Source organism: Siniperca chuatsi, linkage group LG2 (assembly GCF_020085105.1).
Source record: "Siniperca chuatsi isolate FFG_IHB_CAS linkage group LG2, ASM2008510v1, whole genome shotgun sequence".
Taxonomy (NCBI): domain Eukaryota; kingdom Metazoa; phylum Chordata; class Actinopteri; order Centrarchiformes; family Sinipercidae; genus Siniperca; species Siniperca chuatsi.
The window spans coordinates 9,465,726-9,493,523 of record NC_058043.1 but is presented as its reverse complement, the minus strand read 5'-3'; the positions used below and the strand labels follow the sequence as shown (position 1 = coordinate 9,493,523).

General features: G+C 37.2%; 1 protein-coding gene across 7 annotated transcripts; it reads right to left on the bottom strand.

The window, feature by feature from the left end:
* Window positions 1-19: 19 nt before the first annotated feature.
* Window positions 20-24,343, bottom strand: LOC122866254 (immunoglobulin-like and fibronectin type III domain-containing protein 1). 7 transcript variants are annotated; one of them, XM_044175648.1, is made up of 27 exons: window positions 24,172-24,339; window positions 19,904-19,989; window positions 18,613-18,648; window positions 13,916-14,035; window positions 13,131-13,273; window positions 12,571-12,670; window positions 12,410-12,457; window positions 11,371-11,404; window positions 11,042-11,225; window positions 10,732-10,845; window positions 10,477-10,645; window positions 9,931-10,203; window positions 8,985-9,788; window positions 8,450-8,554; window positions 7,209-7,379; window positions 5,768-5,892; window positions 5,469-5,610; window positions 4,991-5,284; window positions 4,536-4,832; window positions 3,528-3,707; window positions 3,276-3,404; window positions 2,870-3,178; window positions 2,443-2,528; window positions 2,149-2,341; window positions 1,739-2,035; window positions 837-1,163; window positions 20-708 (listed from the first exon to the last, which is right to left on the bottom strand). In XM_044175648.1, the coding sequence occupies exons 2-27, from the start codon at window positions 19,950-19,952 to the stop codon at window positions 704-706; spliced, it is 4,734 nt and encodes a 1,577-aa protein (XP_044031583.1). In that variant the 5' UTR covers window positions 19,953-19,989; window positions 24,172-24,339; the 3' UTR covers window positions 20-703. The 7 variants fall into 7 exon arrangements, with proteins under 7 accessions (XP_044031583.1, XP_044031607.1, XP_044031592.1 ...); XM_044175672.1 differs by lacking the exon at window positions 7,209-7,379; XM_044175657.1 differs by lacking the exon at window positions 18,613-18,648.
* Window positions 24,344-27,798: the final 3,455 nt, after the last annotated feature.

Genomic DNA, 27,798 nt, shown 5'->3' with positions numbered 1-27,798 from the left:
TAAAATTTCCACATCACAATAGCAGTATGAAATATTTATTTACACCAAACCCACACATATTTTCACATGTATAACACAGTACAACAGCAGGAATCATATACAATTTTCATGCCTGTTTTGTCATCTCAGTTTTAATTGAGGGGAGATTGTAAATCCACAATTACGGAAAAATAACAATTGCATCCAACCAGAAACCTGCATCTAAAAAATTCATTGAAAGACACAAGCAGACAAGCAAGTCCCATAAGCGTTAGACTCACACCTTAAAATAGCACTTTTAAAATCAATAAATCACTGCTATAGTGTCCTGTACTGTAAATATTTTTGCTGTTTAATATGCATATTATTACAGTTAAAATATGCAAGATTGCACATTAGTATTTCAAGCTTCCATTTTATTGAGATTGCACAATTGAAATCAAAACAAAACATGTTTGTGGCTTTTATTTCAGCCACATTTGTATGCCTAAGACCTTATTGTGAGTTTAACTTTGAATAAATGCCAACCTTTGTTGGCATTTATTCATCAAATAGTTGATGTACAACTACAACCTAAAAGGAAGGTATCACCGGCAATATTAAATAATATTACATTCTACATTTGACAGGGTTTGCTAAACTCTAAAGATGCAGTATGTGAATTGCCAAAAACTTGGTTTCTGTTAGGGTTTTAGAGCAATTCTACCATCTTCAGTGTGTTCATTTATTCTGTAAAAAAAAAAGACAGGCAATTATTAGTTTCAGATTTCAAAGATCATCACTTTATAACATGCATATCAGTACAGAACATGGTGATAGCATTTTTAAAATACAGGTACACTCTGGTAAAGATTTACCTCTGACAGTCAGTTTAGTGGAGCACTCGGCCCTCCCCTTAGAGTTTTCTGCAACAACCTTGTACTCGCCGGTGTCTTTAGGTCCAACCCTCAATATGAGCAGAGAACAGACTCCACAGGTGTTGGAGATGTAGTAGTTAGTGTTGGTATTTAAACTGATATTGTTGCGGAGCCATGTCACATGAGGTGTTGGATCCCCTTTTATAGCACAGCTCATGTAGCATTCATACCCTTGAGGAGCAGCATGCATTTTCAATGGGACAATGAACCTGGGAGGACACTCTAGATTACAGACCTTTGATTCTGGCATGTTCACAGTGAACTTTGCTGAAAGAAAGCAGATAAGCATTACATCAAATTAGAATTATAATCATCTAATTGGAGAATATGTTTCAACATTGGCCTGGTGGTGCTACAGGTACAATGTGATTGGAAATTTACAGGTACAGTACATTCTGGCATTCTATTTATATACTAGAGTTTTTCATGATGATACAGCAGAGCAACATAGAAATAATTTTCACTTCCTGTGTCTGAGAAAATGTGACAGCCAAATGGTTTGGAGTATCAAAATTCTATGGATAGCCATAAAAAAATTTAAAAAGTTGTTTTTGTGGACTTCCATATAAACTTTGCATTGCACAAAAATAAAGTCATAAAAGCATACAGAAACTATTTCTATACATTGGCACAGTACATGTATGGCCCATCAGTCTTTTGCAATTAAAAACAGTATATTGGCTGGTGTAATCTTTGAACATTGTTATGAAAGATGCATAATGAAAGAAAGACAATTCAGCTTTGCTTGTAGCCTTAATGCTTTGTAGCGGCAATATGTGGTTAAAATGTAGGAACTATATTTTCTTAAGACTGTGTCTTGAAGTCCCTAAACATTTACATACCTTTTTTGGTGGAAATCAGCCACTTTGGTGATTCAGAGGGTTTGGAGAAGCCCATGTCATTCTTTGCATAGACTCTGAACTGGTATTCTCGGCCTGGCATTATGTTGCAGGCTGTGAATCTATTGTTGAAGATGCGATCTGCAACGGTGTGCCATGTTCTTTTACATGAATCACGCTTAGTCACCATGTAGTGCAGCCTGTCGTCACGTTTCTCATCTGGAGATGGGGTCCATGAAATGGTCACTGTGCCAGGCACGTTTTCATCAATCTCCACAGGACCTGGTGGCTTAGGTTCATCTGGAGTTCAAACACAAAAGGTTTTTTTGTTGTTTTTTTTTTTTTTTTACAGCATATGGAATAGGAGGAAATAATTTATAAAGGATGACGGTACAATATTTTATCAAACTCACCTGTGACTCTAATTTCAATGCTGAATGTTTCTTGGGCGACAATGTTCTTGACAATGATAGTATAGATTCCAGTGTCAGAGCGCTCAGCGGAAGGAATCAGAAGCTGGGATGTGCCCTCTGCATTGCTGATGGTCACCTTTTTAGACACTGGCACTCCATCTTTCAGCCAGATGACCTCAGGCCAAGGAGAAGCCTACAAAGAATATGAAAATATAATTTTGTTAGAAGACGAAATGAGATCACTATATATGAATTGTCATCGATATAAGTCATCATAATTACTTTCTAAATTACCTCAAAGTTAATGGTGAATCGTGCAGAATTTCCTGCTCTCACCACCATGAAACTCGTCATTTTGGCATCCGTGAATCGTGGTCTCACTAGGTTAACAGCAGGGTGAAAATGCTTTTTTTAAAGGATAGAGGGCAAACCAGACATTACTGCTGATTAAGATCAATTGTGTCCAGAAACCCAGTTCATCATTGCATTTATCTAGATTGTTAAACCAGACTTTGAAGATCCAGAGGTAACTCTGGGTTTGATTCGTGGAGTATCTATTAATCTCTTTAAATTAAGTCAGGTCAGATTTTCACAATAAGCCCTGCTTTTCTTTGCCTTTACTGGGTCTTTAACTATTAAATATTGTTACAGTTGAGTAGCTGTAATCACAATATTAAATAAAACTGTTTGACGTAAGTAACTTTGAAGTTAATTTTCTTACCAGGAGGGGGCATAGCGAGGATGTAATTATCCAGGTCCTGTGGCTCTCCCTCTCCTCCATCATTAGTAGCAATGACTCTCACCCAGTACATGGCCATTGACTTCAAGCCTTTCACTGTATAGGAAGTCATGATTATTGCATTTGAATTGCAACGATCCCATTCTGTGTTTTCTGCAGGTCTGATCTCCACAAAATATCCTTTGGCTTCATCCTCAACCCCCTTAATGTCCTTGGGTTTGGTCCAAGACAGGGACAGATTTGTGTAGGTGGAATCTGTCACTTTCAAGTCTATGACTTTACCAGGAGGCTCTGTAACACATGATTCATATTTAGTACTGCAATTTGTAGGTTGTATGAAGTATTGATAAAATAATTGCCATGATAACATTTCTAAATGTCCACCTACTTTTAGGGTCCCTGGCAAACACAAACTCAGATGGTGTACTGAATTCCCCCGCTCCAGAGTTATTGATTGCTGACACACGGAATTCATACTCTATACCCTCAACCACATCTTTAACTCCAAATCCCTTAGCTGTAAGAAGAAAGAACAATATGCAATATAAGAATTACAGCATTTATTAGACCTTCACATTTGTGTTGTAACATGCTGTCAAAATGTGATCAAACAAAAATAATGTATGAATAATAGAGTGACCTTTGATCATCTCATCAGGTGGGTTGACTGGGCCCCACAGGTTGCTGCCCTTCTTGCGTTTCTCAAGGTTGTATCCCAGAATACTGGTTCCTCCAGTGTTGGCTGGAGGAGACCAAGAGAGGTTGATGCAGTCCTTGAAGGCACTGACAACCTTTGGTGCTGATGGAGGTCCAGGGTATGCTGTATACACAAAAGATTGGAATCTATTAATCAGTTCTTAGTCTGAAAGGTAGATTATTTTGTGTACTGTGGGAGAAGTAATCATGAAGAATGTTCTGAAGAATCAAGGCCCAGTCACACCAGAAAGCGGCACAGCGAAATTAATCTGCCCGATTTCATTAATTAGATGACGGTAGAGGCTTGGTAATCTTGGGACTACTCACAGGGCTAGTTGAAATACTGTAGCTGGTGAGCTAACGGCTAACATGCTAGCAAACTGGGAACATGCTAGAGCTATGAAGTCACAATAGCTCTCCGAGCTTCTTTTTATCTTCTCTGTACTGTGGCGTTAACTTCCCCCATGGATCTTGTTCTCAGGATTGCATCATCATCATTTTATTCAATGAACAGTTATTGAAGAGGGGGAAAAAAGCTTGCAGGACAATAAGTTCACACAGTTTATTCAAGAGACATATTTGTACCATTGACTCATGTCTCATAACTGTCTGACAATCTATTATGGAGCAGTGTATTCGCAGGCAGAGGAAGTTAAATAAAACTGGATGGTGCAACACAACTGAAAAGCTACAATGGCCTTCGCCATTTTGGATTCTCTGTTTCTCCATTCTTTTCAAAGGTCAACACTATCAAGTCAACAGTGCAAATTGTTCAACAAATTTAAACTCAATGCGAGAGATCTGTGCGTATTTTCTTCACTCCCATGAGTGAACCAATTGCAGCGATTCCACAGTAATTTATTTTGCTGTTTTAAATGCTGGTGCAACCGGCCTTTACTAAAAAGTGGTATTTCTAAGATAACACAGTTTCATAATATTGGTCTGAGTATACCTTTTGTACCGGCTTGAATGTCCTCTGTTTCCATCAGCTCACTGATGCCCATTTCAGTCTCCACTCTGATGCGATAGCAGTACCTCCTGCCGTGGTCTACATCAGTGTCTCTGTATTTGGCCTCTGGACCAATTGGCCCCACCTTCTTCCAGGTGTTACGGCCAACTTGTTGTCGTTCAAGGATATAGTTGCCTATCTTGCAGCCACCGCTGTCTTTTGGGGGCTTCCACTTGAATTCAATTGAGGAGGAGGAGGCTTCACAAATCTCCAGAGGTCCCATTGGAGGGGTGGGTTTATCTGTCAAAAACGTATCAAAAGTAGCATATAGAATATTATTCTGTGCTGAACAGGTTACCTAATGTGTGACAAAGTAATTAAGTTAGACAGTTAATTTGTAGGCTACTTACTGTATAAGTAAATACAAAATACTGTGTATGAAATGTTTGTATACATACCCAGTACAATAAGCTGGCTCAAGGCCTCAACAGTGCCAAACTCATTTTTGAGTTTTATCTTGACTTCACCACTGTCCTTGCGCTGCAGCTTGGTTAGAAGCAGACGGCTGCAACCATCTGAGTGCTCGATCTTGGTATTTGCTTCATCCGAAAGCTCTTCACCCTCAAGGTACCACTGAATTTTTATAGGTTCCCGTCCAATATAAGGTAATTTGAAGGTAGCTTTGTGTCCTTTTTTTACGGTTACAGGAGTTTTAAATACTTCCAGTTCCTCAGTATCAAATCTGGGTGGATCTACAATGATTGGTAACACAATACAGACAGATATTTTAAGCAGTGTCATGCTATCTAGTTATGTACTTTAGATCAACTTTACTTTTAAAAATCAATTTTCATCATGACCGTGACCTGCAGGCACTCTCCAATGAATGATGCAACCCCTTTATGCAAGTCATTTCTGTAAGGAAAATGTTTTTACCTTCAACAACAATCAAGGCCTCTGTCTTCCTTCCCTCTGCTTCAAATTTATATTTTCCAGCAAATTCCTCTGTGACTTTGTGAATTTTCAGCTTGTGGAAACTTCCTTCTTGTGAAATGGTTATACCCTCAGATGATTTAATCTGGAAAAACAAACATCTTACTGTAACACAACAAATAATAAATTAAGTCTAAAGTTCTAATGAATACATGATAATCACTAATTCCTTTTTGGCTATGTTACTGCAATAACATCAAAGCCTGTATGCTACATAATGACCAGTTAGACCCTGGACTTACCTCATCTCCATCTTTGTACCAGATTCCTTTACAGTCTTCACTGCTCAGTTTACACTCCAGCACTGCTGCTTCTCCAATAATGGCTTTGCAGTCAGAAAGCCCAGCATGAAAGTGAACTACTGGGTCTGAGGATTTATCAACCAGTAAGTTAAGTCAGTGCACACAGCCAACAGGTGACATCTGCATCTGCAAGTTTTTGTAATTGTGGTTCTACAATTACAATGAATTCATACATCCATGTATGGATGTGTACATACTTACCTCACTTTTTAAACAAACATCACAAATGTTCTTTCTGCATTTCTGTTGGTATCATGTATTTGATATGACATTTAATGCAATACATGTTGAAATGCAGATTTAATGTCAGAAAATATCATATTTTAAGAGGCTATATAATCTTCATTTGTAAGGGATCTAAAAAGCACGCATTTTGTATTTATTTGAAACTTGATGAAGATGTCTTCTTGATTGTCTTGTTTGGGAGTGGCCTTCTTCAACTTGAAAGTTTGCAGTTAAAATCTCAGCACAGCTCATAAGAATGTCATCACTGAGGCTTTCATTTGCCTCCGTTCACTTAGTTACTCTTGAAAGACATACACGCTCTTAAAATATAAAATGTCCCACTCAAGACTGACAGTTCTTTGGTCAGTGGAAGAGTGGAATTAGCATTTTGTCTGTTTGATCTGAATTCAGTCTTCAATGTGCAGAAGTTGATTTAGAGCAAGGTCATCCTCCAAGGTCAGTTTGGATTATCTTCCATCTTCAAATTATGTACAGTAAGAGTGTGTGTCTACACACAAGTGTTGAAGTTGTTTTTTATCAAGAACAAGATCAGTTGTGTTTTTGTTCATATAAATAATTAACCTCAATGCACCGACTCATCCTGAATTTACATTTAAAAAGGCAAGCATGATTGTTAACACAGAGCACAGGTGCATTTAAACATTACTTAAACACACACACACACACTCACACAGTCTGCAAACACAATACATGAGAGACGGAGGTCGACACATAAATGTTAAACAATAAATTGCCTGCTGATATCCAACCTATGGGTCATAGAAATAGAATTGTTTAACCAATGCTGTTCTATTGTCTGCAAAACATAAGACAAAAGTATGTTTTGATTAATTTCACTGTTACCGCAACTGAAGAAATAATTATATTGTGTACCATCGACAAAAACCATTAGTGCATCAAATCTGATTAGCATTTCTTGAAGGCACTCTCAAGGTTAAATCCACTCTTGCTGAACTCTCTGATCATTCTAAAAGGCCATTTAACCAATTAGAGATCAAATGTAGCATTCTGCTCAGTGGTCACACACTTTTTATGTTAACCCTCAAATCACTGGAAAAGTCATCTGCTCATCAAATGGCTTTGTTCAGTGACAGTGCTTCCCATGCAGCAGTTAATGCAGTGCCAGTAATCTTACCACTAACTCTCTCCACGATCAATGGGCCTTGCCGTGCACGGCCTGAACGCTTGCCAGCTGCTGCTGGCTCACCGCTGTCCACACCCTCACCATTTTCAGCAGATTCATCACTCTCTGCTGTTGGCCCGGTGCCGTTATCACCACTGGCACCACTCAGTTCTGTGTTTTTTGCTTTTCAATTTTAGAGGATATCATCGTAATTACCATCAATCCAGTGTCTCATTTGCTGTTGGATATGCCTTACAAATAACATTAATGAAAACAGTAACAATAACAATTAAAATGTCAACATGGAGCATGAAAACAAGATCAGCAGCAACAACAACAGAAATAACAAACATTAACTTTAATGCAGGAGAAGAGGGTGGTGGAAAAGGTGATATCCGACTCACTATTAGAGTAAGATGGGCTCCATAATGGTGTTATAGTGTAGTGACTTGATTGGTCTAGGGCCTTGTGCATTGCTTTTCGTTTTGCAGTTAAGTATCACTTGCTACATGGATACATATTGTAAGTATTTTACCTCAAGGAGTATTACCAGTGACAAAAGTGCTGCTACTTTAGTGCTGCTAGTTTTAGTAGTATTCAACAATATAGATGGGAGTCCATGATTTGATTAATTGTGAAACAGTTGTTTAGTATTTCTGTTACTCAAAAATACCAAACCTCAAAATCTGTCATGAACAGGCAGCTTTTATGTTCTCAACTTGATTACATCTGTTAAGTCACCTTTTCCATTTTTCTACCCTCTAACATAACAAACTTGTACATGAATTAACCAAGGTATTTATAACAACAGAAAGACAAACATGTCTACAAACATTAAAGCACATATATTACGCACAAAACACAAATATAGAACATGTCTATATTTATTTAAGTAAAGGATTAGATCGAGGACTCTAAACCCATGCTACAATCGATTCGTACACATCCTGGATAAAGCAAGTTCTTTCACTGAGGCTTGACAAGACCTTTCTGAAATACCATTAGAAATTCACCCAGGGCTCATGAAGCTTTTAGCTAATTGTATGATTGACAAAGCTGAACAGTGTAGAGCTTTCTAAAGTGTCAGTGTCAGTGGTTTAATTTGGCCAGTGTTAAATACATTTATACATCTGCATCTCAATTAGGAAGTGTTTAGAATTTCCTACAGTTGTGATGTCAAAGTCATTTTCATTCCAAAATGACTTTAATAGTCAGTAAATTGCCTACAGCATGCAACCTTTGACATATCTTACCAACAACAGCTTCTTCAACCTCCACATTTTTCTTTATGGGACGTTTTCCTTTTGTCCCAGATTTTTCACCTTGTTGATTTGTGGTTTCCTCATCATTATTATTTCCTATTAGTGATAATAAATAGCAACTTTATAAAGAATGCCACGCATATCTAAATGTAATAATTAACTATCATTATACGAATGTTGACCTAATGATGAAAATGTTTTGAACATTTTTGTTTCAAAATTCTTTATAAAAGTGTTGTTCTTCTATTGATTTAAAGATATTTTAAAAGATATTGATTAAAGGTTAATCTAATTTTATAATGAATCTGAAGGTTCATGTAAAAGACAAACAGTAACATAATAAACATCAAAAGAATTGTAAAATGTAGACAAAAGAAATTAAGAAGACACTATCAAAACAGAAAAACAAGATGTTTTATATTGTGTTGCATTCTGATAAGCATTTAAGAATACTGGCAGAATAACGGACACATTTTCTTGTCATTAAGTCTCTCAACATACATTGCAGTATGAATTAATTTCTTACCTATTACTGTATCTGGAACAAGTGACCCATCTCTCACACGTTTCCTGCGTTTCCCTCCTTCACCACCTCCTTCTCCACCTCCTTCTCTGCCTCCTTCTCCGCCTCCTTCTCCACCTCCTTCTCCACCCTCTCCTCCTTTTCCATCTCCTTCTCCCTCTCCCTCAATTTCTTCATCAGAATCTTCAAATGAATCATATTCCTCAAAATCTTCTCCCAAACCTTCACCTTCTTCACCTCCAGCTCCACCCCCAGCTCCACCTTTAGCTCCAGCTCCACTTCCATCTTCTTTTTCACCTGCACCACCACCAGCACCTGCTCCGATGCCTTTACCAGCACCTGCACCTTTGCCACCATCAGTTCCGTCACCCCCTGCACCACTGGCACCCCCTGCACCACTGGCACCCCCTGCACCAATGGCACCACCGGCAGCACCTCCAGCACCATCCACAGCAGAGCCCGCACCACCAGCGGCACCAGCTTCTTTTTTCTTAGTTTTTCTTGCAGCTCCTTCCTTGCTAGCTGCTGCCTTCTTTGACCTTGCAGCAGCCTTAGCTTCAGCCTTAGCCGCAGCTTTGGCTTCAGCCGCTGCCTTTTTACCTGCTTCAGCCTCTGCTCGGGCAGCTGCTTCTGCAGCTTCTTTCTCTGCTTGAGCCTTCTTGGCAATTTCCATTTTTTCTTCCATTTCTTTCTGATATCTTTCCTGCTGTTCCTTAGCTATTTTCATCAGATCTCCGTCATTACCGCCTCCAGCCATAGTAGTTTTGCGAGCTGCCTTCTTGCCCTTGTTGGCAGGATCTCTGTCAGCTATAAAAGATAATATTTCAAATGTATTTATACATTTTAGCTGCAAGATGTTCCATATTTATGCATGCTACTGGAATTCGTACTGTGTGTTGAGAATCCCTGAACATGAAAAAGTAGAAATAGAATAGCTTAATTTTCTCACCTTCAACTACAAGCCAGGCATTGCAGGATTTGATTCCTGCCACCACAGCATAGATACCAGCATCCAAAGGCATACAGTCCCGCACAATCAACTTGTGGATAAGCTTATCTTCAGATACAATGATTTCATGTTTCTCACTGTTTGACAGCAGTGCGCTTTTTCCATACCATTTGACCTCATTCATAGGTGCAGTAAGGACACATTGAAAGAGGGCGTCCTCTCTTTCTTCTGCCTTAACCTCCTGAATTTTGACAGCAAAGTCAACTTCAGGTACTGCAGGATTACAGAAAGTCACAAAAAAAAGAAGCAGAGAGAGACTTTTTAATTTCATCAATCTATTCCATCCATTTTCTAAACTACTTATTCTGTACAGGGTCACCGGTGGCTGGCCTGACTCATCGTGTGCATTTAATTACAGTTATAACTAACCTCAGTTTCAAAAGAAAAAAATTATTTAAGGTGAGCAACAATATATCAGTAATCCTTAGAAAGCAACTGAATTTACTTAAACCTAATCTAATCTTAATCACTTGATTGAGGGCATACCTTTAAATTCTGTGGAGAAAACATTGACACCCTCAACATCCACTGAGTAGAGTCCAGCATCTTCTGAACCTAGTTTTTTAATTGTAAATACATATTTCTTGCCAACTTGTTTCAAACTATGCCTCAAGTTGTCGCCTTCTTCTTTGCTGAAAGGAACCATGACGCCATTCTGCAGGATTTAGGGACATGTTACATGTTATTTTGATAACAGATAATAAAATGCAGCAAGATTGGAGTAAGTAGTTAATGCCTCACCTTGTACAGGAAAATCTTGCTGCTAGGATCCTTGAGGTCCATGTCCAACTCAATTGTTGCACAGTCGTCATCATTGACCTCAATATGTTTCAGTGTACTGATTTGTGAAACAAACTACAGCAGAAATAGAGATAAAAATAACAAAAAATTCAAAAAAATATTTAATGAGTCTGCTTATACAATATAAGATGGACACCAAAAACTAACAAATAGGCTACTAAAACAACAAGAAGTGACATGAAGTGATATTAAATCAGTTTTGTTGGACATGCTTATGATAGAATTAATGAAGAATCAAAAGGCCACATACCTCCGCAATCTCTTCCTCTCTCTCTCTCTTCATTTCATTGAGTTTCTTCAGCATGCCACGGAAGTCTGTGATACCATATTCAGCACAGATGCGCTCATAGTCTTTCTTTTCTGCACTAAGGAGAATTTCCCAGACCTTCTCCTCTGGCTCCATTGGCTTTTCTTCACGTGTTCCATCAGCACTACTGTAGAGTGAGAAATTTCATTACCCCCACATACCAACATGTTTTCACTGAAACAATCATACTGTCATAAAAAAGCACCGTCATAAAAAAATACTAAACAGTTTATTTTAACAGACAAACAACTAAGTTTCAATATTTCACTCACCGTTTTTTAAGTTTTTTTCTGAAGTCTACTGCATCTGGGGAAACATAAGGAAAAACATCAGTCCATCACTGTGTATATGTCATGCTTTGTCTTTTACAATAGTAAAAAAAAAAGAGAGAGAAAGTTCCATTTAACTTTATTGATAGTGTACATACAATATTTTGATTAAAGCTCCATAAGTATTGTTTTCTTTTTAATAAAGTAAAACTGTGTTTTCAGCTTAATGGCTGATAGAGGAAAGTGTCCAATGCTGTCTAATTGGCACCCCACACTGTATTCCTGTTAGCCCAAATTAAATTCTGCTCCTTACACATTATCTGACTGATCAAGCATTATGTTAAGCTGTCTCCTTAACAATGCTCAGGCCAGAGAAACCTGGGATAGTTGACCTGATCTCTCTAATCTCTAAAGTCCCTTTGATATTTTTGGGCAAAAGGAAACTATAATAAAAATGAAGGCGAATGATCACAAACCATCCAGGTTGGTGAACCTGAGCACTTTGTGTTGGCTTTATACAGCCTAACATGATTGCAGTTGCATTTTTCAGTCAATTTCTAAGAGAGCCATTAATGTGTCAAGTGTCAGCACACAGTGGCACTGCGCAGATGTGACAGATGCACCATGACGGGCAGATTTTTCCCAATAATTCCAATTAATGAATAAAATGTCATGTTGATATGAAAATATATGTGCTAGGTTGTAGCACAGAAAAAGTGAGTTGCTACATCATTCCAAGTATTGATAGCTTAGATGAAAACCATCAACCTCTATTCATCTTTGTACACAGCTGGTTGCCCAATTCCCTAAAAGTGTCTTTTGTAAATTGCACTGTCAGTTTGTCTGCTATTGAGTGCTATTTGTGTCTGACAGGGGCAAGGACAGTGTTTTTAGCTCTCTTTTAGTGATAACTTTGGCTTTAAAACTGTGAGCCTTGACCTGACAGCCAACAAAAACAAACTGCCTTGCTAAAAAAAATTAAATTAAATTATACATCTCTTCAGATAAAACTTTTAGTTTCAAAAGGTACTTGAAATCTCACCTTCTCCTCCTTGTTTCTTTTGAAGTTCCTTGCTCTTAGAGAATCCGACTGTAAAGTAACACTTTAATTTTCAATACCAGTCACAATTCAATACAAATATGCTAACTTATCAAGAGGATATATAATGCAATGAGAGATTCAAAGAATAATAAGTATCCTACCCTGGATAACATTCAAGACAACAGTGCAAACAGCCCTTCCATATTCATTTGTTGCAAAACACTTGTAGGTGTCAGCATCCTCTGGAGCGACCTTAGGAAACTAATGAAATGCAAACAAAGAGTTAATGGCATTTTTATTTTCATTGAAAGCAGTTTGAGTCTTAAGGCATGGACATTTCCAGTATAAGAATAATCACTCCGTCTCCCATTCACTTCTATTGAAGCTTGAATGATGGACAAATTCAAGCGTGCGTTTCCTGTTTCGCTGTGATCTCCAGGATTTGCAGGTCAGAGTTCACCTTTGTTCAACTTTGACCGAACGGATGTGCTCATCCAATAGAGACACTGTTTGGAAATTGAGAAGTCATTATTCTAGCTTATATTTTCACTACACTTCGTACATTGCCACACTATCAGACAAACTTTAGCATCGCTCTCACACATTGTTTACAGTCTGTGATCACTCTGATCGGAACGGAATGGAAACGTAATGTGACCATGTCTTTAGGGTTTGTTGCAAATTATCATTATCATCTTTAAACGCTACATGTAAAGCTTACCTCAATGGTATGTTCGTGAGATGCCTCATCATACTTTTGCAGGCACACGTCAGGGTGAAAATGTATTTCTCCATTTGCTCTGCTCCATGTTATAGTAGGTGTTGGGGTGCCCACTACTTTGGCTTTAAAGACTGCAACTTTACCTGGAATAGGGATAAAATTAAAATGTCCTTATTAGTGTCAAATTATATATATGGTGATTATAGTACAGATACATGGCACATTTTCAAGCTTTGCCCACATGCAAACAATTTAACAAACATTTATATGTGGAATGTTCAGTTTGGCACATTGCTGTTTAACTTGTTTCGTAATTTGTAGGTATGTGCTCCCCTTTTTGTTACTTTGTTTTACATGTAATTGCACATGATGCAGCTCTAGTCAAGGAGTGTCATCTCATCATGAACTGATATGTGTTTAGGAAGATTTTCACCATAATAATAAACTATGTAACATTTCAAAAGTTGGGAAGGTGAAATGAGCCTCTAAGGCTTCCCCATACACCACATTCCTCTTTGCCTCTGTCATATGTCAAAGTCTGAGGATTCTGTTAATTCTTCCTAAATAATAGGAATAGTGTATTCTCTATACAGTATGTGGTAGGGATGGCTGCTCAACCCTCCTGAAGTCTACATGTTGCTTATTGCCATTTGTGATGTAGGTCAAGGTATTCTTTTACGGTCTGGCACACATTTGTTCAATTATTGTGATGGGAAAATAAAAAAGAATAATTTTGTTTATTTAAGATGGACTTGGGTCTATCACTCAGAGAAATGAAGACTTACCCTCTTGAATAGTCAGAGCAATGGGTTTGCGGGTGAAATCTGGAGTTGACATTCCCTCTGGAAGTTCCTCCATAAACTGCGTTATCATGACACCAGGCACTTTCGACTTCTTCCTAATGCCTAATCAAATAAAAAAAATATTAACAATTAGACAAGCTTAGTGTATAGAGGGAACAAGTTAAAGTTACAGTATATACAATATATTCATCCAAGCATGAAAATGAAGTGAACTTTTTTTTTTAAGAAAGGCTTACTAGGCTGTATTCAGATTTAGTTCAAGAGTGACTAATGAATACAAATCTAAAATCCAGACAAATTACCCAGTAAACATTTGTCGGTGTAAACTTCACTCAGTCATGTTCAAACATACATGTCAAGTGTTTATCTGAAGACAAAATAACTACCTAAAGGTGAACTCAATCCAGTTGTTGGTGTGATAATTTTTATTCTCCTATCCTATCCTATTTAAATAATATTAAAATATTTCAAGATGATCTAGTGTTTTCCGTGTAAACGGAGTGACATGTAAATAGGGATAACACAAGCAAGTGCAAAATTTTTTAACCAAATTAGCATGACTCCCTCTGCCACCTTAAATCTGACCCTGCCAAAGGTTTGTTGTACTTGTTCTCATACTTTGCAAAAACTCTATTGTTCTTTTTGCAAGAACATAATGCTAGTGAGTTAATTTACATCCCCATCTTCTCTATATCTCTTGTGTGTTGGCATTGCTCTGACACTACACCCTCACAAAAGAGTTAACATGGAGGACTCCCACTGGATTAAGAGTGCTCCTAATAAGCAGTACATACTGTAAGGCCCGCAGTAGGGTCAAAAGTCAGAAACCTTTCTAGAGGGAAGGTCTAAATGTCTAATTTATGCATCAAGACAATGTGTAAAATAAATCTTTTAAGCAACTTTGTAAAAGAAGACATAGACCTCTTGATATTAGTAGTGAGTGTTTAAGCCTGATATAAACATGCACCCCCAAGTGACTTTATTTATGTAAGTAGCAGGCGTAGTAAGCTAATAGTCTGTGTTGTAATAAATTCAGTATTCTTGCCATAAACATCAGTGTTTATGTCCTGTTGAAAACGTGAGTGGTTAATGTTAATTAGAATATGGGACACTTCTTATTTAACTTTAAATCCATTGTGGTTTACATGAAGACAGTTGATACAATGTTTATCTCTGGCTAAACTGGCTAACGTGTATGCAGCTTGTCATACATAGAGCTATTTATTCTAAGATAAAGTATTAAATGAATTATCAGAAAACTGAACTTTGTTTCTAAAGGCAAATAATATTACAAGATTACATGTAACTCAGTCACAAAGTTGTTTTTCAGCTCTCATTTCTAGTCATAAAGAAAAAAATGACCCTAAGATAAAATGTTTATCCACTAATTCTTATGTCAGTCAGATTATTGGTTCATTTTGTGTGTTCACATAGCACAAGTATATGGTCTACTCTACATTAAAAGTACATTTCTCAAGTTTCGTACATTCTGTGCACACCATATATGTTGTAAATGGATGGTTTCAAGTTTATTGAAGCTTAGTGCTACATTTTTGTTTAATATAGGTCGTGCAGTTGTTGGACTTGACGATTTCATGAGACTAAAGCAGCAGTTCATGGCCACGGCAATTGTTACATACAAATGTCTCTGGAGTTGACTGTTGAATAGATTATAACAAAAATATAGTTTTTTGGTGAAGTTGAGATATTAAGACATTCATTCATTTTTTCAATTCATTTTTCAATTGAACTTCACATTCATGTCCACTATTTAATGGAAATTAGGCGAAATTTCTTTTAATAACTATATTTAAGAAGTCTATTTTAGGTATGTACTGTCATGAAGGTTGTCATATGTAATTAATTAAACCCCTTATATTCCTATTTCTAGCACAGTTCAGTCTAAATTGTGAGCACTCAAAACAGATAAAATTAGCCAGAAGTTTTCCGTGTGGAGGAAAAAAGCTCTGCCCTCTGCAGTTTCTAGAGGTCCACAGGGTACAAATGATATGAGTCCATCTTAGTTTGATGGGCTATTTTAAAACTCTTTTAAAAGTCTTTAGAATTAGGCACTGATACTGTGATTGATAGAGTACCAACATCAACTAACCCACAGTAATCTCGAGGGTGGCATCACTGAATGCTGATCACAGGGGTTCAGCTGGTCCAGGGATCCCTGGTCTTTAATTATTTTCACTTGGCATGAAAGACCTGTAATTGGCAGAATATAAACTATAGAATATATATGTATATAGTTTAAGTAAGGAGAAATTAGCAGGGTGCCCCAGCATTTTGCAGTCTGAAGCGCATTGGTAAATTGCTTGTGGCAGGTTCTACAGAGCTGCAGAACTGTATGTGGCAGTGTGCTGATAACATTACAAGTTCACGCTGTGGAATTGCAAGGATGACGGGGGCATCATTAAAAGCAATATGTTTGCATGGAAATATTGATCAGCCTATTAATATAAACAGCAATTAAAGTTGCATGTTTAAGCCAGGCATTGATTTCATGGGTCAGTCAGCAAAAAGTATTTGATGGAGTATAATTGGCATACATTTGGTACAGAAAGATTCATAAGAATCCTTCCAGAGCAGATTTAAGTTGATTTAGGTGTTTGATAAATGCTGTGTAAAATATATGTCTTTGTATATATGAGTCATTAGATCGGCATTCGGCAATCCTTATTTTTCAAGAGATCTTGACAGCTGTCAGATGGATAAGCATGTATATGGGCTGCGATCACTAAAAAGTTGAAGGTTTTTCATTCAGTCCTCATCTGCTTGTGGCTGAAAATAGCAACTGCTCTTATGGTGTCTCTAATACTGTTGCAAGGTCTGCTTGTTCTGTTTAAAAGTTCTCTACCAAACAAAATTGTTGTGGAAGACTGTTTTTTAATGTTCTTTTAAAGTTATTTTCCAAAATGATTTTTTTTAAACGAGTACAGAAAGTTTCTTAAACTGTTCCCCAATCCTTTCTCCTGTTATTCATTCATTCATTCTTTTTTTTTCACTGTACAGTATATTTTAGTATGCACAAAATGTAATTAATTAATTTAACTGACTAGTACTTGAATGAATCAAATTTTGTATCCTTGCATCGCACAATGTTGCCCACAAAGCTACACAGAGCTGGAACAAACTTACAGAAGATATTACACTTTTCTTACATCCTGCACTTGAGTGCTGCACTTTCCTCTATTTATTGCTCTGTGCTTTCATCTTTTTAATTTCTTTTAGCTTTTTAAATTAGTTTTTCTTATTTCATATCTTTTATGGCTTATAAAGCACTTTAAAATGCATTTGTGTATGAAAGGTGCTTCATAAATACACCTGGCTTGCCTTGCCAAATGAATAAATGAACGAATGAATGAATGATAAGGAGTACGTTCAGAAAGCTTTTCAAAACCTGCTGACTCACCACCGTGGTCCCACTGTTATTGTGTGATGATGTGTGTATATTCTCATCAGTGCAACTGTAGTTACTTTGCAGTAACTTTGCCCTTCTTTGCCGCTCTGCTGTCCAATCATACAGTAACTAATACTGAACTTTTTTCATTTGTTTATGTCCCAATGTAATTAGATTCTGTCACTGGTCTTAATTGTCCTGGACTACATTAGTCTCAGTATATCACTCTCGAGATTTACTGCAATGTCTTCTTTTGGTAGACATGAACTAATTACTGGTTGGCTCGCACTTCTAATTTCCTTATTTTACTTCACGGCCATGTTAACAAAGAAAAACAAGTGCCATCTATGATTTGATACCTCAGAGCATTGTGTGTATTTCCCTTTGTCATAGGAATACAAGAAATCAAAAGATATTGAGAGCTAGGTGAGGCTTAAGGGCTTCCAGAGGTCATGAGTGTCATTCCAGCTGATTACCTCAAGACTTCAATGTTCTGTGTTAACTTGACAGCACATGGTTCTCTTAGACCTGCTTTGAACTGCTAGGATCATAGAAATTGCAATTTTGTATCTGTGACAGTCCTGGTCGTCACAGTGAAGCCAAGGAGGGCATGTTGGTCAGGCATGAAAAGGCCAATAATCTCAAGGGAATACAGAAAGGGTAACTTAAAGGGGTGACTCAGTTTGCATTGGTGTTCATTGTATAAAACTACAGCCTCAAATATGACTTATATCTAATTATTTTATTGCTACTAAATTCATGCTGTTTGCAGTTTATACATATTAACCCAAATTTACAAGTTAATTATGTTTAAGCTTGAAGATTTGTGCAATTTTAAGGGGACACTGTGGTGGCCAGTTGGATTACCTAAAATTTAGTAGAGATCACACTACTCCTTTTTGGAAGTCCCTGTAGAGCAACTTCTCTTATTGAGACTTAACTGTGCCAACATACTGTACAGGACTAATCAGCATGTGAACATAAGTTTAGAAAGTGGCTTTTTTCCTTTAAATTACAACATAACATAGACACATGGAAATCAACCGCAGTGCCCTCTAGCAACAGCCTTGAGCTAGTATTCATATGGAGGTTGTTTAAAACGTCACAATGAAATGCATCTGTTGTGACACTGAAAGTTGAATCATCCATTTCGGATGACACCTTTCAAGGAGTGATGAAGAGCACATCATACATGCAACTCACCAAACATGGAGTCATGCACTTACAGTAGGCGAATCATTTGTGAAATTTGATTTCTTTTTTTCTCGCATACCTTTGTCGTCTGGGTGAACTCCTTCAGAACCGTCGACTTAACAAGCAACGAGAAATCAGGAGAGGAAACAGGACAGGTAAATATTAATCCTGACAAAAGCACCATGGCAGGTTGGAACTTCGACAGGATTATGGAGACAATAAACATAAAACACCACAATATACAGTGTAACCCAGGAATGGGAAGCACAAACACAGACACAACTTAGGCAGAACGAAATATTCAGACACACATCACACAACAAAAAATGGTTAGTCATAGACAAAATATAATACAGTATGTTAGCAACATATGTTGTTACAGCAGCATGTAAACAGTTGTGCTGTGCAACTGCTGATTAGACTTAACTTCAATCTCGCTCAGGCAGACATCTCAGGATGATTCCTGCGCAGTGCTTGAGAGAAATAATTTGAAAATACTATGTGGAAAAGCAATTTGTTGGAAATGTATTTAAAATAAGCCTTCATTTTGTCTTCTATCAAACAACGACACCATTTCATTTTCAGTTTTCTCTTCAGTTGTGGCAGCGGCTAACGATAGTTGCATTGATCCTCCAGGATGATGGTCTTGATCATCCTTGTAGCCATCAGCTGAGAGTCACAGTAACCCTTAGTGAAGATTCTTTGTCTGACATGTTTTTTGTCATGAAGAAATTTTTTTTCACAGCATGCTCTCGTTCAGTAATTCAGCTTATTTGCATCTCATCTTCTGGCATCTGTGACGCCTGTGGTTATTTATTTGACCGATATCTTCATAATCACATCCTTGGGGAGGAGAAGTTGATGAATGATATGGCCAGCGCCACATTCAAACTTGTTGCAGCATGTTTTTTCAGATAACAAAAAACTTCCATTGAAAAGTAGCATCTGTGCCCTTGTTGACAAAAACATGGTCTTTGCTGATGAGTTTTCTTGACATCATGGATGGTACACTGCACAGTGCAGGGATTTGAAACACCATGAATATTATTTGAATTGCTTCAAATAAGTTGTGGTGCTTATCTTCATTTTCTCTTAGCTGAAATGGTCAGCCCTCAACATGATACAGCATTATTCAGATGTTTTGGGTACTTCACAACACCGACCATATGTAATCTTTGACGTGGTTAACATTCCCAGGTTTTTTCTTGTCTTGCAGGTTGTTGTTTTTTTTCTTGAATGCAATAGCTGTGTAAGTCAAATAGATCCTGTTCATCATTTTTTCTTGGATAAGAGGAAATACAGGTGGAGACAGCTGCAATACCAACCCTTGACTGACCTAACCAGAGAGGGCGTCCATCCCCAGCACTTACCCGCCTGCCCAGCGGCAGTTTGATCGGTCACCTTTGACCTCTTCCACATCTTGGCTTCCTCTGGAGCTCTGCTGATTCAGAAGGCTCTGTAGCAAAAAAGACAGACGATACAAGAGGAAATATTTAGCATACATGCTCAGCTCAGAAGCAAATCAGTGACATTGACTGATATTCTCCTCAGAGCTTAAGGTGTCAGTCTTTTTAACTTTGGGATTGGTTTTGCTTTTAGTTGCTCATTCTCTTTTTGAAAATGTAAGCAGATGCCACTCAAAGGTTGTCATAGATTTATTTAAAACTTTTGGAGGAAAATCAGCTGCTCTAAACTGCTCAGATAACTTTTTCTACAGCACACTGCAGTTACTCTAACCAGTCAGTAAGAGGCAGCAATCAATGTCGTTTACAGTAACTATTGGCCTTGACATAGGATGAATACCTATCTCAGGAATCCTTTGGAGGCATGTGTTAATTAAGCAAAGAACTTGTCGAAGCCTTAAATAAACAAGGTGAAGAGTTGGGCTTAATGTTTAAATCCTGTACACACTACCACTGCTATAGCCTCCCAGCCTTGAATAATATTGCTTTAGTCATTTATGGTACAATTTGGGGGGAAAAGTTTTAAGTTATAAGATGAAATACCATGTTTTAAATGACCTCTTCACAGGCTTTAGAGATCAAAAAACAGCTGAAAGATGCGGCATCTCCCTTCACTTGATTAAAAAATATATACAGTATATAGCAACTTTATTACCTAATGATTATTACCTAACATTGTTTTTCAAAAGAAACAAAATTTTAGCACTGAGTCTGAGAGGGAATTTGTTCACCACCACCATTATTTGGTTAAAATCTTCATTATAGATACTAAAAGAGTTTTATATATAAACATGAGGTGTAATGTGACACTTATGAGGACCACAACTGACTCATATGACACTTGTTTAACCGTTGCATGAGTCATATCTCCTCTCTGTTATGAAAGGTCACATCACCACTTTATGCCAATACTATTTTTTGTTCTTGTAAAATTTGACCTAATGACTCAAGTTAAGAGGTCTTAACCTTTTCATTGGTCAGGGACTTAAAGTAGGTGTGGTTACTACTTATATTATGGTCATCATTACTTTACAGCTGGACATAGATTTTCAGAAAATATTGTTGACATGAAGAGGTGAGTCCTGTTTGAATTTTGCTTTTAGTGCTCAGTGTGACACGCATGTGACATAACATTGCACCTTTGGGTTTACTTGGATGAGCTAATATGATAATATTACTGATTCTTTCCCCCGCTACCTTTTTAAAATACCTATGTTTAGGAATTTGTTTATCATTATGGATATTTCGATTGCTATTAAGTCCTGCCATAGCTGTACAAACTTTAATAATGCAAAAAACAGCTATTACCAAAATGCTTGCTCTTGTGTACTTTGCATGAAAAAGTCTTAACTAACTATTTATTGCATCATTCTTTAAATGTCATTATCATGTCCATCTACTACTGTAATAGATACACACCTACTGTAGTATGCTGCCTGGTTTACCAGTGTTCCAACAGCATGTGCACTCAACCTGCTCCAACTCCTCTAAATCTTTAAAGCCCCTGAAAACTTTCTATTTCTCTCACATTAAATATTCATGAATACATTAGTAACAATGAAGGTTCAACTGTGGGGAAAAAACATCCCTAGTTATTATTTATTAACAGAATAACACTCAAAACCTCAGGTAATCTGCTAATCTGTGATCATGTAAGACCCAGATGCTCATAATAAGAAGCTGTTTGAGAAAATAGATTTTCAGGGGCTTTAAACAAAGAGAAAATTGCCTAAAAGCTGAAATGTCTATTTGAAACATGACTGTGGCTTTGTTGAAATGAGGACTTCTCATTTTGACTTGAATTATAATTTGGCAAAAATTTCACCTCAAATTTTAAATATTTACAGTCTGTCCTCATGTCCTACTGAAAATAAAGTAAGTGCTTTATTTTTAGTTGTACACATGCACCAGCATATGTTCAGGAAGGCTCTGCGCTCCAGTGCCGATCTTGGCTCTTGGTGGATCTTGAAAATGAACTGCATAACACATATGGTAAAAGCAAAACAGCCTGCAACAGGAGACATATTGGCAGGAGGCCCTTTGCATTAAAGGAAACCCACTCCTCTTCCCTCCCACTGAATAGTTTTGCCATTTTAGCTCATCACATTTATAGTTTAACGTTTGGCTGAGGCTCTCATCTGATTTAATGAATTCAGACTTGTGGGGGAGGGGACGTTGTTGATAAAATAACTGTCAATAGATCCTTAGCATCTTTCCTAGTCACTGTCCCTGAGATTTTAAAGGTTTGTGCTGCAGGCTGCATTACAGTAAACACTAATGTTGCTTTAAAAAAAATACGAGCCATGCTTCATAACATCATTACGTATAACCAGTATGTAGGCAGACTGGCTGTCACTGCAGGCCACATAACAAGTCACCAAGCTTAAAATTAGAGACGAACTATCTAAAATGTTGGACCACTGTAGCAGAACGAAATTATGTCCAGCTTTTCACCCTCAGTCAACCCTCAAAGTTTGTACTGGTACTCGCCTTCCCATGCCTTTACTGTTGATGCCATGCTTATATATATCTCACTTGTTATGTTCTGCACACACAATCATAAAATAGAAAATATAATTGATATAAAAATGACACTTGAGTCTGTTTTCCTAATATGATGTTGGTATCTTAATTAAAAAGCTCCTTGTGGCAATGATTTGCTCCTGTAGTATTTTGACAGTTTGTCTCATAACTGATTCCTCTTGATTCATCATATTAACAAAATGATAAGTGATTTTGTGTTTGATTCCTTAGCTGTCCATGCATGGTCAAAACCCTGTGATGTCTGACTGTAATTTCATCTTTGCATGTGTACAACACCACATCCCTTGACATTACCTAAAGTTGACCTCTTCTCTTATTAATGACATGAAATACAGTAACAGTCTTCAGAAGATGGCAGTGGAGTTATTTGAAGTTTGTAAAAAATAAAAAAAATAAAAACACAATTGAGATGTTGAGATGCTGCACAGCTGACAAACGAATTATGACTAATGTGTCAGTAGTACGTGACATATCTCAGTGATTCAGCCAGCCACCGCAGATGACTGCACCACTGACCACGTACTCTTGAAATGGCATCTGGTAGCTTCTCAAATGTCCCCCACTGCATTTCTCCGCACGTCACTGACTGCAGCTGAGTGTACAAGACAGAAAGTGGCTTCAGTTGTGTAACTCACACAAAACTGGGCCTGATGACAAGGCTTTTTGGTGTCAAATGAGCACTAATGGTGTTATTTGAACTTCCCAATGGATTTGCTCATTTGTTCCATTGCTGTAAGAGGGCTGACAAGTTGATGCATGTTGTTCAAAACATGTAAGAAATGCTTAAGCCGTAGCATGTTATGTGTGGCAGTATGCTTTGATCAATCTGTGTTTTATTCTCCTTCACTTTTTAGTCTTATCTTTTAAATTGCTCGTGTCCTTTCAGATCTATTAAGCATAACTGCACTGAAGATAACTGCTTCTCACAAAAACCCATTTTGCATCTGCACAATGTGAGACACAAGTATAGAAAAAACGACTACCGTGCGAAGAGTCCTGTGTATTTCTTTAATGTAAAAAGAAATCCTATTTTTCTGCCAAAATACAACCCACACCCTCCATGCAGCTCAGGCTACATATCGATTTGATACCTCCATCTAAAGTTAGTCAACACCAAACAACCTCACAGCTCTGACCTCACTGCTATGATCCACCTTCCCAGATTGAAAACTGTGAAATTCAAACTGAGAAGCCTGCATGCCTTACTAAAGTGATTTCATGTACCAACACCAAATTTGTGTGTCCTCTGTGTAACAAAATCCTGTACAATGCTTAATGTATATTTAAATTATTAGTATGGTTGCATACTCTGTAATTTGAGCGACTGAAATTAGATAGCACATAAAAATCAATCACTTTATTGCTCTTTAAGCACAACAGGTTCAACTCTTGGTAGAGGAAAATAGAAGCATGTCTGCATTACACACAGGCATGAACAGTTTAGGTTTTTTTACTGCACCTATTTGTGCACCTGCCGACATCTTTCTGATGCAAACAGTGACGGCACACATTGTACTTATCCTGATTATGTTCACAGGGGCTGACTAATAAGAAATAGGTTGACTGTAATCCATTTTCCCTCTCTGCTCAGAACATTTTCTCATCCAGCCTTCATTCTGAGGGCCACCTACCTGCTCACAGTCCTCAGTGCTCTCAGCTCTGTTCTCTTTCAGGCAGCAGTCTGGTCACACTGTGCTGTCTCCTAATTTTTTCAATGTAATAGATCCTTCCAGCAGTGTGCAAGTCTGTGCTTGATGCTCCTCTACTGACTAGACCCAGTGACTGCCAAAAGCTATTTAGGCTTTTTTGTATTTGTGGTGACTCCAAAGACATTGGAGTGGGCGGTGAAGCGGGGGGGGGGGAGTGAAGGGTGGGTCAAAGAGCAGGTTAAATACTTCTTAAAGAATCATTTGTTCCCATAAACCAGATGTAGTGACACAAATGAAGAGGAAGTTTGTTTGTTTACAAGCCTGAAATCTCAATATATCAGTGTTCACAAGTTTAGGACTCGATTAGGTTTGCTATGTGTAAGTGTGCTGTAAATGATTGTTTATGAAAATAAAGAAGGCAAGAAAACTTGTGTTGTTTTTGTTTTTCCATGACACATTATAAAGGATCTTCATATTAAATACATATGAAATGCAGCCTACAAGACAGTAGACCTTTGATTAACAATGCACCTGATTCTCTCACTCCATTGAGCACACTTTTATTACAAACCACACACTGCATAAAACCGAAAAAAAAAAAAAAAAAGAAATTAACATCAAGCCCATCAAAACAGTCTTGTGGATTTTTTCACTAAAATCAGCATTTGTTTGTGTTCAGGTTTAATGTCAGAATGCTGTCCAATGCATTTGTAAATCTTGTCAGACTGATTTCCTGTAATTATGTTTAGTGGAAGTGATGCATTCTTGACAACAACTGGGACATATTAATTACCATCCTGCCAACTTAGAAATGTCTAAATGGTCAATATTGATTTGACAAACTGGAGTGGAAATATATAATGATGTTTAGTGGATGAAGTTTGATATCCAGGGCAAAGTGTCCTCTTTAGGGCGGACATTTTGAAAGTATTCATAGCAGACACACTAGAATTGAAACAGAGTTATTTATCACGTCATATTTAATAATAGCTCGGCATAGAGAATGTTATTCTGTATTTGGCTTTGAATAAAACCTATAAATGGATACAGCTACATCTAAATCAAGGTTCAAGGCTGCAGCCCTTGAATTCTTCTGTTTCTTGTCTTTTGTTACAGACTCTGGTATTCACGTTCAAGTTGCATGTCATGTCGGGAGTTGTTTGTTATTTTAAGACACACCGCAAACATTGCCAGCCACTGTCCATAGAGGCTTACATAAAGAAATGATTTATAGGTGCATCACATTGTCCCCTCCCATCAGGTGTCATGACAAACACGGGCAGCTGTTACGAGTTTGTTATGTTCCTATGAACATCTAAAACATGATCAAGAGTATCAACAAGTGCTAGTAACTCCAACCAAAACATCCTTACCAGAAATACGGACACAGTAAATGATGCTAGGGAATAAAAGCACCCATTTACATACAAAGTGATCCAAATTTATTTATGTATGAAACATGATGACAAACTCAGTATGCATTTTTTTTTTTTTTTTCAGCATTTAAAATTTATTTTCCAATAATATGGGCTTGGATTACTGGAGCGACTTGTACCATAAAACACACTCTCATTTTGCTTATAAATGTTTTATACCAAACAAATTTATATCTTAAAGACACAGGTATGTCAGACCTCCCTGAAATGTGTTTTACCGCATGCCAGTCCTCCTGACTGCCTTTCTTGCCTCGACAGTGAAACCAGTGAACTTTGCCTCTAGCAATAACAACAACCATAAACCTGTCACACTTAAATAAATGTGCCTCCAGTTATCAGTTTCTAGCAGGTGTTCAAGGGTCTGTAACTATTTAAGTCGCACAGTATACATAATAAATGTATAGGTCGTTGAGAATATCAGTGCTGATCTGCTTTCGTGTTTTTATGTCATTATTTTGAAATACAGGAAAGATAAAAACATTTTGCTGGGGGACCTTTATTTATTCTGCTTTGATGCTGATTATGTTTAATTACTTAAAAAACTTTATATGGGATTTCAGAATCTGATACAGTAAGACACCAGTAGCTTATATGTTTCTGGATGTCATACAATCATAAGTGCTTAATGCTTAAGTATACATACATTTTTGCCAGCTACTTAACTGGCTTACTGGTTCACTCACATGGAAAGATGACACCAAAGGCATGTTCTGGTTTAATGGCCAGAGGTTTAACCATGTCATCTGGTCAGGTCGAGGTCTGGGAAGGGTTGATGAAGAGCATAAAATCTGTCCCACGCTATATTTGAGTTACGGTGATATTGGAAACGACAGATAATTTACAATAGTGTGAATATGAGTTAAGTGTTATTGTGATAAGACACCAAGATGCCTATAGAAAATAATTTAGTGAATACATCTTGTGACTTACCTGTTTTAAAAACAATTGTGCCATTGTATTTTATAATTATATAATATACTGTATAATTGAATCTAACCTGAAACTTGATCAGTTATTTGATTTGCTTGTGTTAATTTTTCATTAATTTTGTAAGAAGTCTTTCTGGCTGCACAGTTTGTTGATTCTGATTTCTGATTTGAAACAATTTTATTATCTACACACATGCACATAACAAAAGTAAAGACATATACACTCCACTTGCCAGTTTTTTAGGTATACCTAGCTAAAATGAAATGCAGTCTAAGACAACAGTCCTGCAATCAATCCTACCTTCATGAAGGTTATAATTTAGTTTTTGTTGAAACTGTTTGGATTTGACTGTATGGTCATTTTGGATGATGTAGTTGTGTAGTGGTGCTGTTGAACTGCATTGCATTATACTGACAGGTGTTTCTATTATTTATTCCCATTAATATCAATGAGGATAGGCTAAATAACAAACACCTCTCAAATATACACATTTAGATACACCTTTACATTTTGTATTATTCATATATGATTTTGTATTAATGCAAGAACAATGTAATAATGATACAAGGAGTAATTCATCAGTTGTAAAGTGGCCGCATTTTTTTATTCACTTACAAAGACTGTAACTTTGGAAGATAACTTGATTTGTCCAACACAGAGTGCAGAAGCCTTATATTAGCTTTGATAAAGTTTGGAAAGTATTTTTTAACAGAATCAAACTTGAAAAAAGTGAACCCATCCTTTAAAGTAATAAAAAAAAGATAGAAAACAGACAAAGCATTAAAAGATGGATATGTGATCATGGATAGATAGAATTAATGAGTACATATTTGATTTTAACTCTAACATAGATAATAATGTGTTTAAATCTAGAGCTTGAGCTTTACCTTGTGATTTCTACCAGTTTTCCTGGCCTTCTTCTTGAGATACTAGCTGTCAGCAAATCTTGTGCCAGGTCTGTTTCATCGCCTTTGGTGGATGCTTTCATCACACTGGCCACAGATTCAGAGGTCAAGTTCCAGTTTTGATTATACGTTGCATCAAAATACTTATAGTTGTATAATGAGAGATAACAAGCTTGTCCAAGTTCTTCCCTCCTGTGCTGCTCCTCGCTTCCTCATACTGCTGTTTTCCCGACTAAACCTTTCAGGTACATGTGTACAGTGATGGCTTAGTATTCTCCAAATTCCTTGACCTACATACCAACTGGCTCCTTACAACTGTCTGTATCAGTTCCTAATGG